Source organism: Typopeltis vanoorti, chromosome 3 (genome assembly GCF_054136105.1).
Source record: "Typopeltis vanoorti isolate ZY-2024b chromosome 3, IOZ_Tvanoo_1.0, whole genome shotgun sequence".
Lineage (NCBI taxonomy): Eukaryota > Metazoa > Arthropoda > Arachnida > Uropygi > Thelyphonidae > Typopeltis > Typopeltis vanoorti.
This window is the reverse complement of record NC_143551.1, coordinates 117,009,876-117,023,776: the sequence shown is the minus strand read 5'-3', so window position 1 is coordinate 117,023,776 and position 13,901 is coordinate 117,009,876. Positions and strand designations below refer to the sequence as shown.

General features: G+C 36.4%; 1 protein-coding gene across 2 annotated transcripts in view; it reads left to right on the top strand.

Moving 5' to 3' along the window:
* LOC150108495 (protection of telomeres protein 1-like) overlaps window positions 1-13,901 on the top strand; it is a 492,786-nt gene that overhangs the window by 348,748 nt on the left and 130,137 nt on the right. For both annotated transcript variants that reach the window (XM_090415908.1, XM_090415909.1), the window contains exon 13: window positions 13,418-13,488. In XM_090415908.1, the coding sequence (XP_090272034.1) occupies window positions 13,418-13,488 (71 nt within the window). The remainder of the gene's footprint in view (window positions 1-13,417; window positions 13,489-13,901) is intronic.

The following is a 13,901-nucleotide window of genomic DNA, read 5'->3' as shown; positions in this document are numbered from 1 at the left end:
TGGTGTTAGTAATAACCAGTCCATGTCCTGAGCAGAAATCCAACAGATATTTGCCATTATTATTAGCTTTGCTCTTTTCTCCAAATTTTCCCAAAATAATTTTGTATGTCTCACAATCATTTCCTACTCTGCTATTTAGATCCCCAACAAGGACCAACTTTTCCTTTTTCATTGTGTCAGTTGCTTTTTCTAAAGCCTCAAAAAATTCCTCCACTTCTACCTTAGTAGAACCTTCTGTGGGACCATAGGCACAAATAAGTCTCATTGTCCAGTTCCCCATTCTCATATTTGCCCACATTACTCTACTTGAGACTGACTGCCATTCAAGAAGATTAGCCTCGTATTTTGTGTTGAATACTATGGCTACTCCTTCTTTTCCTTGACTGTCATTGCCTGAATATAACATTTTGTATTTATTGCTCAGAAAGATCTCACCAGTTTTGGTCTTTTTTGTTTCAGTCACCCCTATTATGTCGATCTGGTACTTATCTAATTCCTCAGCTAGCTCCATTTCTTTGCCATTCAGGCTTCTTACGTTGATAGTACCGATCTTTAACTCTGGTGATGTTGAGTTGGGGTTTGTTTTCAGATTTGTTCCAGTAGCTGACTTTTCGCTGTTCGCCCTGGTTCCCTGGCGAAAACAACGGGGGCCTTGTTTAACCGGGCGACGCCCCAGCCAGCATGAAATTTTGTCATGTTGTACCATCATTTTTTATTTTGGTTTAACCAATAAGAATACAATTTGGTCGGCTAAATCCCAAATTGCCAGCCCATCCTCGTTCGTTCAGTATCAAAGTAGATACCTAACAGGGTGCACCACGAGAAGGTGAGGATTGGACATTAGGTCAGAAGCCCTGGTCGGTTCTCCGCATTCCTTTAAAGGCTATGTGGAGGTCTCCTCTCAGTTATACAGCTTTGACCCTTAAGCACCCCAGGAACTGAACTAGGAATTAGTAACAGAAAAAATTAAAAAATATAAACATAAACTGATGGAACATGTTGAAAGTATGAAAACGGAAAGATTACCAAAACAAGTGTGTAGAAAGGCTTATGTGTCCATTGTACATGTTGTTTAATTTTGACGGTATATATCAGAACACAGAATTATAAGTAAATAATTATTTATTATATAATATGTAAAATGACATGTAAATATCAGCAATAAGTCAATAAATAATTATTTATTATATAATATGTAAAATGATATGTAAATATCAGCAATAAGTCAATAAATAATTATTTACTTATAATTCTGTGTTCTGATACCGTCAAAATTAAACAACATATAACCAAAACAAGCTTTAAATTACAAACCGTTAGGGAAAAAAAAAAACCAGGACATTCTTTAAAGAGGATCAGTGAGGACTTCTAAGCTAGAACAGCCCACTCTAGGCCTAAATCCTTGAAAAGCATGATTATGACAATTACATGGTACTATATCAGAAATCAGTTGGCATGCAGATAGTCAATTAATTGAAGTGTCACTGTTTTGAAGGTCAGATAAATGATAGATTACTGTAGATAACAAATAAACAAAGTGACCATAAATTTGTTTTTTTATGGAAAATATTATATAATTATTTAATATGATATATGTAATATATAATATTATTATATTTTTTTTTACAGGAAGCATAAGTTTAAGTTTCTGTGTTTAATTTTTCAAGGTATGTAAGCTTACACATATTTTTTTTTTATGTAGTTCCCACCCACCAAAAGTTATCAGTAAACCTATAACACATTAGTACCACGGGTGGGTTAAGGATTTTTTTTCCCCATTTTTATCAATTTTATTTTTTTATTTTTTTTGTAATTTTTTATTTATTTTTACATAGTCTGGAAACCCTGCTCTAAAGACCAAACATGGAACTTATTCAAGCCACTTCATGCCTGCAATAAAGGGGATGGTAGTCTCACACTGGGCAATGAAATTCATCTCCCACCTAAGCATATTGAAGCACGTACATGGAGAAATTAGTCAAAACATTAAACTAGCTGGATCCAAGACAGTGTTCTAACTAATTTTAACTTTAGGATCTGAGAGCTGTTTTAGGAAAAAAAAAAAAAAAACATTTGACCATTCCTGACCATGAGAGATTTGAGAAAATTTAGAGGAGTGAACAGATGGCATCAATGGCAAAATCATATTATAGAGGAAATATTATGAAGGAACTTGATGTTATTAACATTCAAGAATGTATGAGTATGGTTCATCCTAGATGATATGGTCACTTTCAAGAGAATGGGAAATAAAAGGTTAGCAAAACAGGTGTTTGATATCAAGAAAGATACTGAGAGGAAGACCAAGATCCAGGTGGATTGATGCTGCAGTTTGAAGAGTGTTAGAAGACCAAAATATAAAATTGATAATACTGGAATCCCAATAGATTACAAACTAATTATGAAGAAAAATGTTAATAGAAAGTTAGTAATAATATTTTTGTGTGTGTGTGTGTGTGTGTGTGTGTGTGTGTGTGTGTGTGTGTGTGTGTGTGTGTGTGTGTGTGTGTGTGTGTGTAATGCTATCTTAGTATCCTGTGCTTACCTTTAGGATACATATCAGAAATTTGATGATAACGAAGTACAACTCAAATATAGATTTATGTGGTGTTTAATAAAATATCCCATTTATGATTGCATAATTGCTTGGAAAAACTTCTCTTGGTACCTTGTCATGTGCCTTTTCCATATCTATAAAACATAAGTAGATATCCTTTTAATATTACCATGATTTCTAAATTATTTGTCTTAAAGTGAAAATCTGATTCTTAGCTTCTCAAAATATCATCATCATAATCAAATTCCTGATAAATATCCTCAGGAAGTGTACAGCATATTATGATAGAACTACATGAAAAGTTAAACTATTACTAACTTCCTGTTGACAGGTTTTTTTCCAAACTAGTTATCTATCATGACTAATATTGTGAGCTCTTGTATTTTGGTGTTCTACAGTAGTCTTTCTCAACGTGTGGTATGCAGCAGTGTGGTTTCATTGTAGGTCATGAGAGAATTTTATTAGTAAATAAATAAATATATTTTTTTAATCTTAGTTTGTAAATTTTGGGATATATTTAAAATATGATATGTAAAAAGTCCAGTTAATTGAAAAAAATTTTACATAATTCATTTAATTTCAATAATTAAAGGTCATGAAAATGGACTTCATTCTCCCCAGATAGTAAAACTCAGAACCTAATTGATTATATATTTATCAAAACTAAACAGAAAACTTGTATTAAACTCAACAAGCACTAGATCCTTCTCAGTTGCTGAGAAGGATCTAGTGCTTGTTGTGACCATAATTTAGTCATAGGATAAAGTGACCATAATTTAGTCATAGCAATATTTCTGTCAAAATTTGGAATTAGAATCACAAGAAAAATAAGAAGACAGAAGCCCTTCAGGCCTCCAGTAAGTGGAGGCAGTGGTCTCATACGAGGTGATGAAATTCATCTCCTACCTAAAGACAATTACAAACATCCATGCTGATGGTGTGATTCGAACCGGCAGCCTGTTGATTGGAGAGCAGCCAACTAGACCAGACCAGCAAAATTTTGTGACTTTTCATAGTATCTTGTGCACTCCTTGAGGATAGGTATCAGGAAACAATTGTGATGTCATACTCTACTTGAAATTGCCTGCCATTCATGCTTCCTACTGAATACTAACTGCTACTCCTTCCTTTATCTGATTGCTGTTACCCATATCTCACTTGCTTTTGTCTTCTTTGTGCTATTGACCTCAATTATATTGTCATGGTATTTCTGTAATTTCTCTGCTAATTCTACTTCTTTTCTGTCAGTGCTTAAAAAAAAATAAAGGATTGTTACTAGTATGATACTTAGAGCCTCCATAGCTTAGTCAGTATAGATGAAGCCCTTTGGGTGGAAAGACCTGGGTTCGATTCCCTTCCATGACATGAGGAACTTTTATCTGGTCTCTTTCAACTAAAGGTGAGTTTAGCCAATTTTATATGGAGGTAGAGAGTTTTTTTCACCCAGAAACTCAGGTTTTTCATCCCTCAGAACAGGCAAAATGGCCCATGAACACACATGGATTTACAGTCAAAAAATACATACTTAAAATTTCTCATTGTAGGGCTCAACTAGTCCTAAGGTTCTGATGAGGAAAACAACATTTTTTCCTCATCAGAATTGGGAGAAACAATAACTGGTATGATACCAAACCTTGCTTTCTCTAAGTTTTGTGGAAGTCTCCAGACTTACCGTACTATATATGAATTTTCAGAACCTTATATGAGTGGTGCTCATATAAATTATATTTGTTTATTTACATTTCTTCCACACTTACTGACAATTTGATTTTACTATATATATTAAATACTGGTGCTGATGTAATGAGCAAAAGAGTTGGCATTACTCCTGACCTGGATGTTCAACTTGAATCTCATCACATGCATGATTTCTAACACATACACATCATTACAAAGAGCACGATCATTTAATTATACAAGAATGAGGCTAGAACTGCGATGAACTGGTTAAGAATTGCATCAAAAGGTGTGGGTAGATACCATGGTGATCTTCTAAGCACAGTATGGTTTTTGTTAAGGGCAGATATTGCTTTAACAATCTGTTCATATGCTATAATAGATGATAGCAGAGCTGGATAAGAGGAATGGATATACCATGATACTTCTTGTTTTTGCCAAGGCATTTGTCAGGGTTACACATTACACATGTGAGGTTGTTATACAACTCATAGAGACAGGTATGTAATAACAGACTTGACATAGATAGGAGAGCGACTGACAGGTATCACAAAATATTGTATGGAGGTACTGAGCTGAAGAGAATTAGAGTGAACAAGTGGTATACCTACAGTGTTCTGCCCTTGACTCATTGTTTACTTGTATATTAATGATGTTGAAAATGGTTTGGATAGTGATATCCAGTTATTTGCTAATGTTAAGTTGGGTGATAAGGGGCATATCTGATGTTGAGTGGGGATAAGGGGTATATCTCTGAAGACTAGCTTTAACAAACTAGTTATGTGGGTAAATGTCAGAAGCAAGTTAGAAGAAGTCACTTGCAATTAGAAGTAAGGTTATGCATTTTAGATTGAGACATTGTAGGCATGTTATTTTATTAATTGCAATTGCTACAAGTAGTTAATGAAGCTAGTGACTTGAGGGTATAGTGGACAAAGAAAGTTCAAGCACATCTTTAAGATAGCCAAGGCATAACATCAGATATCTCTGAGGAGAACACCAACATGTAAGAAAAATGATTTCCCCCCCCTCCTGCTTTACAGTGCTTTGATAAGACCATACCTGAACTTTTGTGCTTAGATATGGTTACCTGTATTCCAAGGAGATGGGAATGTCAGTTGAAAAGATTCAGTGGCAGGTAACTAAGAATTACTGGCCATTGAAATTGCACTCATGAGGAAAGACTGGGAATGGTCTTCTGAGTTTAAGAAAGAGACAGAGGACAGAAGGAGGTATGATGGAAACATATAAGTTGGTAAGGAAATCATACAGTATAGATGATAGGTAATATTTTGGAGCTTATGGCAAATGGGGGATAAACTTAAGTGGATCTCTCCTGGAAGCTACTAAGGGTGTATTTTGAATCATGTTAAGTCCAGGTTCTTCTCATGGCATATGGTAAGTGTGTGGAACGAGCTGCTATTAGATGTTGTGAGTGAATCTTTGATTAATGTGTTGAAAGATATATGTGTATATACAGGGTGTCCCTAAATTCATAGCCCAAACGTGAGGGGATGGTAGTACACACCGAAACCACCAATATTGGTCATAGAATATGCAGCTGCAAACGCAGTCCAGTGCCAGTTGGGGATGCAGACAAGGCGACATGACTTAAAAGCACTGGATCGGCCAAATCCAGCATTCTCAGCGTTGACTGGACACGAGATGGACCTGATATGCACCTGATGTACGGTGTAGCCGAGGGAAATGGTAGAGGCGCAAAGACTATGCTGTGAGCAATATCCTATGCGCCATGTTCCCCATCATAAAATGTTTGCGTGACTGCACCGTCAACTGTGTGAGGCAGGCACCTTCCACGTCAGTCGACATGATGCCAGATGAGCACGGACGGTCAGAACGCCAGCTATGAGTGAGGATATCTTGTGTATGCTGACAGATAACCCAGGTACAGGCATGCGATCCGGAGCCTGGGTGTGCATCGAAACAGTGTCTGGTGAGTACTGCATGAAGAAAGGCTACACCCCTATCACTTGCAGCAAGTGCAGGCATTGACAGCTGTTGATTATCCCCTGCACATGGATTTCGCCCAGTGGTTCCTGCAGCAAAGTGTCGTACAGCCCGATTTCCCTGCTCATGTGCTCTTTACAGATGAATCAACTTTCTCACATGAAGGCCTAGTCAGTGTCCATAATGCGAATTTGTGGGCGGCCCAGAACCCCCATGGTACACGTCCACAGTCACCAGCAACAGTTTGCCGTCAATGTCTGGACGGGGATCATGCATGACTACTTAATTGGACCCTACCTGCTGCCGGACTGCCTCGATGGGCGAGTACCATATTTTCTGCAACAGGTTTTGCCAGAATTGCTTCATCATGTTCAAGTCACCATCCACTCCTGTATGTGGTTCCAGCACGATGGGGCACCTGCCCATTTCAGCATTGACGTGCGTCAGCATCTTAATGCCACACTTGGGAACCGATGGACTGGGCGCGGTGGTCCCATCCTGTGGCACCCCAGATCGCCCGATCTTCCTTGTCTCGATTTCTTTCTGTGGGGACAATTTGAAGAGTGTCATGTACAAGACTCCCGTGCAGTCCACGGACGATCTGGTAGCCCGACTGTCCGTCACAGCCAGCGATGTGCGCGACAAGCTCGATGTTTATGAGCAGGTACGCCAATCACTACTCCGCTGTTGTGCTGCGCGTATCATGTTGGTGGGCGGACGTTTGAGCATTTGTTGTAATGATCTCCAATAAATGTCACTCTGGAAACCTGTGCCTGTCCTTCATTTCCGACTCCTTACTGCGGTTGCGGCTGCATATTCTATGACGAATATTGGTGGTTTCAATGTGTACTATGATCCTCTCACGTTTGGGCCATGAATTCAGGGACACCCTGTATACACAGTAAATATTTAGGCAGGAGTACAAAAAAAGGGGGGGGGGCCTTCCTTCATAGCACTTGGAGTCTCTGGAAGAGCCTTGATGCTAGTAATATCTAATAGAGGAAACATTTCAGGACATATCTTTTACAGTAGCTATCTTGATCAAGTTTAGTTGAACAAAACATTTTCATTACTATGTGATTTTATTTACTACTTGATTCCTTCACTCTTCATTTTCATGCTGAAGTCTTTCCTTAATTAATCAATCAATATAAAAAAATCACCTTTCCTTATATTGATGGTATTTTTACATTTAGCTTTAATACACACAGTGGTTATGGGGTATTGGAAGAAAAGTCTTTGAATTGGAAGTCCTAAGTGTGAGTTGACTTAAGTGTGGAGAAGCGGCAACTCTTAACTTAAAAATTTTACTGTTAAATCCTGCTGACCACAACGTTATAGAAATTTTACTTATTATTGTCAACTGCTTAATTCATTATTTATTTATTAAATATACTTTTGTAAAAATAGGCTGTGAGTGGCATCAGATTTCTATACTGAAATCTTGGTACATAAGTAAGATCCTAGATATATGTATTGTTATAATTCTCTATTATTTTCAAAATTCTATCTTAATTGAACAATAAGTAAATTGAGTCTTCGCACTTCAATATACAAAAACGAAAAACAATTTAATAATATTCATATACATTAAAAGAAATTTAGAATATTCTGAACTTTAACTTAAAATCTAAAAAGGTAATTAACTAATTATCACATCTTATCTGATTTTTGGGCTGCTACTAGATAAAATAACATTGTCTCTTAACTGCAACTGGACCTCTCTTAAAAGAAATGATTTCTTTATTTCTTCATCAGAAACAGTTCTTCTCCTGGAAACCACTTTATCTTTGAAATAACTGTAGATTTCCTATTCTCGGTTACAGATACAAAAAGTTAAGACTTGGCAATAAAATCTTCAAATTCGAACATTATCATTCATCCTTTAATGGCTTCTAGAAAAATCTCACATAAATATTGCTTCTTTCCACTTTCTTCTTTAAGATTCATAATCTTTTTTCTCTTCCTGTACAAAGGATTTCCATGGGAAAATGATTGAATGCTTAAAAAATCAACTCTATCTATTCTCCGAAATAGCTGTTAAATCGTCTAATAGCTACTAATGGAACCTTCAGAACCTACTAATGGAACTTTTCCTTCCTGTATGAGAAACCTTCATTTATCAAGTTACAAAGTTCCTATAAATTTCTTTCACAACTGTTATTCCAGTTACAAGTGTAACAGCTAAATGACTTTCAAAACATCTTTCTTTCTGAATACTGCTACTAATGGAACTTTTTCTCACTGTTTCCAGAAATTCTTTTCACTCGTGCATGCTTTAACATGCATGATACTTCTGGTTCCACTTCAGTCATGTAATGAGGGAAACCATTGCCATTACTTGTTATCTTCATAGTACTTTGCTTGAAAGTGGTAAAAAAAATCACACTTTCAGTCAATTAAGTAAGCCTTTTTAACTTATATATTTTAAACATAGCTAAACATTAAACTATAATACTGATTTTTGAGACACAGTAAACTGCAAGCAAATCTTCTTACTACATTCACTCCATAAAATGTTAATGCTGTATATAAAGTAATGTGTAAACATTGCACAACTATATATATAGTGTGTGTGTATATACACACACATATAAAAACATGCAATTAATTGTGTAGTCTCACAATATAAATGCACTAACAACGAAAATGGTAATTTGAAACAGAATATTTAAGTTTACACTAATTTACACAAACAAAATTCAGTGTATCCATACAGATGTTCTACAAAGGGATATTTTGGGCCCAAGTACCATGAATTAAAATGCTTAAAACTCCTGAAAATATATTTATATATGGAAGTGATAGAATAGAACTATTCTAATCCCATTATCAGATTATGAATGTAGTCTTTAAATGACCTAAGTGATATTTAAAGCAACTCTGGTAACTGCCACGATGGATATGATCACAGTTAGCAACAAGATAGACATAATTTTATACCCAAAAAAACCACACCTATCATAGAAAACACAGTCAATTTCAAGAGCACAAACTTAAAAACCAGTATTAGTAAAGATACATACAAAAAAAACTTCCTTTAATACATGCCATTTTTTAATGCATCATGTCAACCATCGACATCTATCTTCATGAGTGCCATATGATGTATTATTATTACATGACACCTAAGTGTCATGTAATAATAATTACATGATAATTATTATTATCAGTAATAATGATAATAGTAATAATGATAGCATACTTGTTATCCAACCAAAAAGTTGTAGGTTCAAATCACACAGGAGTCCAAAGACTCATCGAGAGAGGGCATCTACACTACAACTCTCCATTGCCACTGACTACAATCTTCATCTACACCAATGCCATCTACTGTCCACCAATATTTTTCATCTGTGAATTAAAGACAATCACAAACATCCATGCCTGGATTCAAACCCGCAGCCTTTTGATTGGAGATCGGATATGCTGACCACTCACCAACCAGGCTGTCATGTCATCATCAATGTCCATTTGTGTCTGATGCAGTTTTCACCATTTTTTTCTATTTTCCTCTGCCCATTTCGAGGTGACCCAAGTCTTTTGACACCATTAACCACTCTTGTCTTGGCTGTCCTCTTCTGTTTATATCATCCATTGTACTAAACATCACAGTTTTGATCTTTCTGATTTATCCATCCTGTGAATTCTAATTTATTTATTTATTTATTCTTATGGCTACATGAAACTGATAAGTGAAAAATACAATCACAATTTCCAGAAACAAATGATGAAAATCTTAACATATAAAAGTTCATTACATAAAAGGCACAACCTGCTTACTAAGTCTTTCTTTTTTTTAAAAAAATATAAAGCAAAAGTAACTTGTCATAATCAAGCCAGGGACAGTTATCGTCCTGCTGCACCAAGTATGACAAGACTGCATGTTCTCACAACACTTCACAACATAAAAGTGACTGTATCCGAGGTTTAAGTAGAGAGCAATTGTGTCTTGTGTGAGAAAACTTGATCCATTAGAGGAGGCCCATTTCACACTGTGTCATCATCTTCTAACATGAGGAGTTCTGCTGATACTATGACGACGACTATGAGAGTGACTACTAGAATAACGTCTTCATGGTGAGACGGGACCGTGATCTTCTGTTTCCTCCATAGACTTTGACCTGTAGTTGGTATGGTGGTGGCAGTGGTTATGGAGGAAACAGAAGCCAAATCAAGGCCTCATCCGTCACCTTGTGGATGTCCTGTAGGCCACCACTGTGAAATTGGTGCCTTGGGCAGTTGTACACAATATGAGTAATCATCTGAGCCATGGGAGAACAATCACAATAAGGGTGATCTGACAGCCCCCACTTATGTAGAAGATAGTCACATCTGCCCTGACTAGTTCTGATCCTGTTTATGGATGACCAAATCTTCCTAGGAAGACCAAAACCAGGCTGCGGAGCACAGGGATCTTCTACCAGGAAGCCGTTTGTTGGGAGATTGTTGGACCAGTATTCTCTCCATATGTCAGATATTGATGGCAGTGCAGCTGAAGAGAGTTCGTCCATGGACCAGACAGGCTTTCTAGATTTGAGGCGAAGACTAGGTGGATTTATGAGAGTCTGGTGTAGGGGTAGGAGCGGGTTGCTCATTGCTTTATTAAATTCCTTAATCGAGGCTTGTCTTCTCCGTATGTGTGGTGGAGCAATGTTAGATAGAACAGGCAGCCAGGAGAGAGGGGTGCTTCTCACTGTCCCACTAATTGTGCACATGATAGAATTCAGCTGAGTGTCGATAATTTTAGTGTCTGTACTTCTTTCCCAGACAGGGGCACAATATTCTGCTGCAGAGAATGCAAGGGCTAGTGCAGACGACCTTAGGACTTCTGCACCACAATCCCAGGTTGTTCCAGCACGCCTTGAAATGATGTTATTTCTGGTTTTAATTTTATTGGACAGGTTGATAATGTGCCTTTTATAGGTTAGGTTTCTGTCCAGGCTCACTCCAAGGTATTTTGGGTGAGGTTCATGTTCTACCATTTTTCCACAGAAAGAAAGGTTGAGTTGTCGATTTGCCTCTGCATTGTACAGGTGAAATACGGAGGACACTGTTTTCGTTGGATTTGGCTTCAAGTACCACTGCTTGAAGTATTCTTCCAGAGTGTTCAGGTCTGTATTCAAGGTTGATTCTAAGTTGATAAAGGAGGTGGATTGATGCAAGATCACTAGGTCATTGGCGTACATAAACTTGCTTGATCTGGTATGAGGTAGATCATACATATAGATGTTAAAAAGTATAGGGGATAACACAGAGCCCTGAGGAAGACCGTTGTGAAGGAATCTGGGCCTGCTCTTTTTTCTGCCAATATGGATCCGGACCTTTCTGTTGGAGAGAATAGATTCAAAAAGTTGTAGAGTTTTTTTACATTTTATAATATTTCCTAATTTTAGGAGGAAGCCCCTGATCTAGACAGTGTCATAAGCAGATGTTAGGTCAATGAAAGTGGCTCCAGATTTAAGTTTCTTCTGGAAGGGAAGCCTACTTCAATCTCAGTTGTCAGGGCCAGGACCTGGTCACAGCAACTTTTTCCTGGCCTGAAGCCAGCTTGTTCAGTTGGGAGTACTCTTTCAGTGAGTGGTGAAATTCTTTTAAGGAGAATTCTTTCAAAGAGCTTAAAGGTGGTGCAAAGCAAAGAGATAGGTCATAGGCCTATATTCATCTCACAAAGTCTCTTTGTCTGTTACCTATGTCTAATAACCATAGAGTGTGCTTATGAATGTTCATGTTTCCAGCAGTCTCAGTTTTGGCAAGTTTTACCGATTTCCTTTTCCTTTTTTTTTTTTTTTATTTATAATTAATTAAATACAAGTAGTTTATATCATCTATGAATAAATAACCAGGTTTTACTCATAGACTTTTTATCGATTTAAGCTGAATCCGACATCTTTCACTGTCATTATGGCTGACAGCATCTTCAGAAAGATATTTTACACAAACAAAAGATCTCAGACATCTCCAACAGCCATTATTCCCATAGATTGAAAAATACTGAATTGGTGCTTCAATCATGCATATCATTAGACACATCATGCAAAGACTACATTGTTTCACAAACTCTGTATGCGATTGTTGGTATAACAGAGGTTACAAATGTTAAATACACTAATTAATGACTTTCAGGTGTAATGATGTATAAGTTTTTGATTTCTATTTAGTACGCCTTTTAGGTGAATGACCTCAGAAGGCACCTTGAGCAATCTGTCTGATAAAAGTATTCTCTTCTAAGTAAAGCATGGGGAATTCTTGCCAATCTACCATGTAATGTTCTGTAATGATGTGTGCAAGATTAAACTGTCAATTTTTTTTTTTTTTTTCAATTTTTAGAAATAATGGCTGTTAGATATCTTTTGTTTGTGAAAAATATCTTCCTAAAGATGTTGTCAGCCATAAAGACAACAAAACATGCTGGAGTGACATTCAGTTTTAATTAATAAAAGATCTACAAGTTGAACCTGGTTAATTACTCATAGTTTTCTGTTACCTATTAGTTTACTTTTGTTAATGGAGGCCATGTGTGTGTGTGCATGCATGCACACACCAGTAAATTGTTATAACTAAAGGCTACAAGAGTTCCTTTGATTACCTCCAAGAGTTCCTATGATTGTTAAGTTGCAATAATCAGATGAATTATGGTAATAATTATTATTCTACAAACTGTCAAGATTTAACTGTATTTCTAGTTATTGTTGTTTTAATTTATTCATGTGTTTATTTTTAATCCATTAGAATTTCTATTGGATAGGCTAAGTGGATAGCATACTTGTTATCCAACCAAGAAGTTGTAGATTCAAATCACACAGCTGTGTGAATGTTTGTTAAAGTCCTTGAGTTGTAGATGATTTTTTGCCAGGTGGGGAACCATCACCAAGTATATCAGTAGTTGAAATTAGCTGTAAAAAAATTTCCATGTTTTGTCTCTGGATCTTCTAACCCTTAGCCTATACACAGAGTTAATGTTGATAATGTATTATAAGTTTGGAGCTTTTTGTATTCATGGAATACATTTTAAAAAAAGGGAGTGATAATGGGCTTCAATTTTCTAATAAGGATTAAAAGGTGAACAAATATTCTTTTAATAAGGATATCTGGCCAATATTGATAATTACAAACTATTTTTGTGGTAAACAGAACTTGGGGGGAGAAGCACTAATTAATATATAAAACGTAATTTTAGTATTATCTTTATAATTATAATCAATTTTCTTGTAGAAATTTGAAGTCCAAAATTAGCAGTTTTGACCAGCACTTAGATGATGGTTACAGTCTGAGATTTCATGAAGGTATGCATGACTTATTGACATATAATAAGATTTGATAAATTCACATTGACTTGCTTGAAAACAAATATTATTTGCTCTTTAAAATAATGAGCCTTTTTGTTATCACTTCCACATGAGAGACAAAGCCTATAACAAATAAATACTGTGTGGGTACTGGGGTTAAGAGAACAAGTAATCTGTTGATATTCCTCTTAAAGAGCTAGAGGTTGCATGTGGTCTTTGGGTCTTTAATGGGGAAAGCTGTTTCATAGAACTGCAGTAGAGAATAGAAGATTAACCAAGAGTAGCATGTTTTTGGTGAGTCAGCAGTTAAAGCTGTAAAAGGATGTCGAACAGCTGTTTGCTGGTGTTGATGTAGGTTTAAGAATGGGGGAAGGCATAATGGATGCTGGTTCTCCTGAACAACACCCATG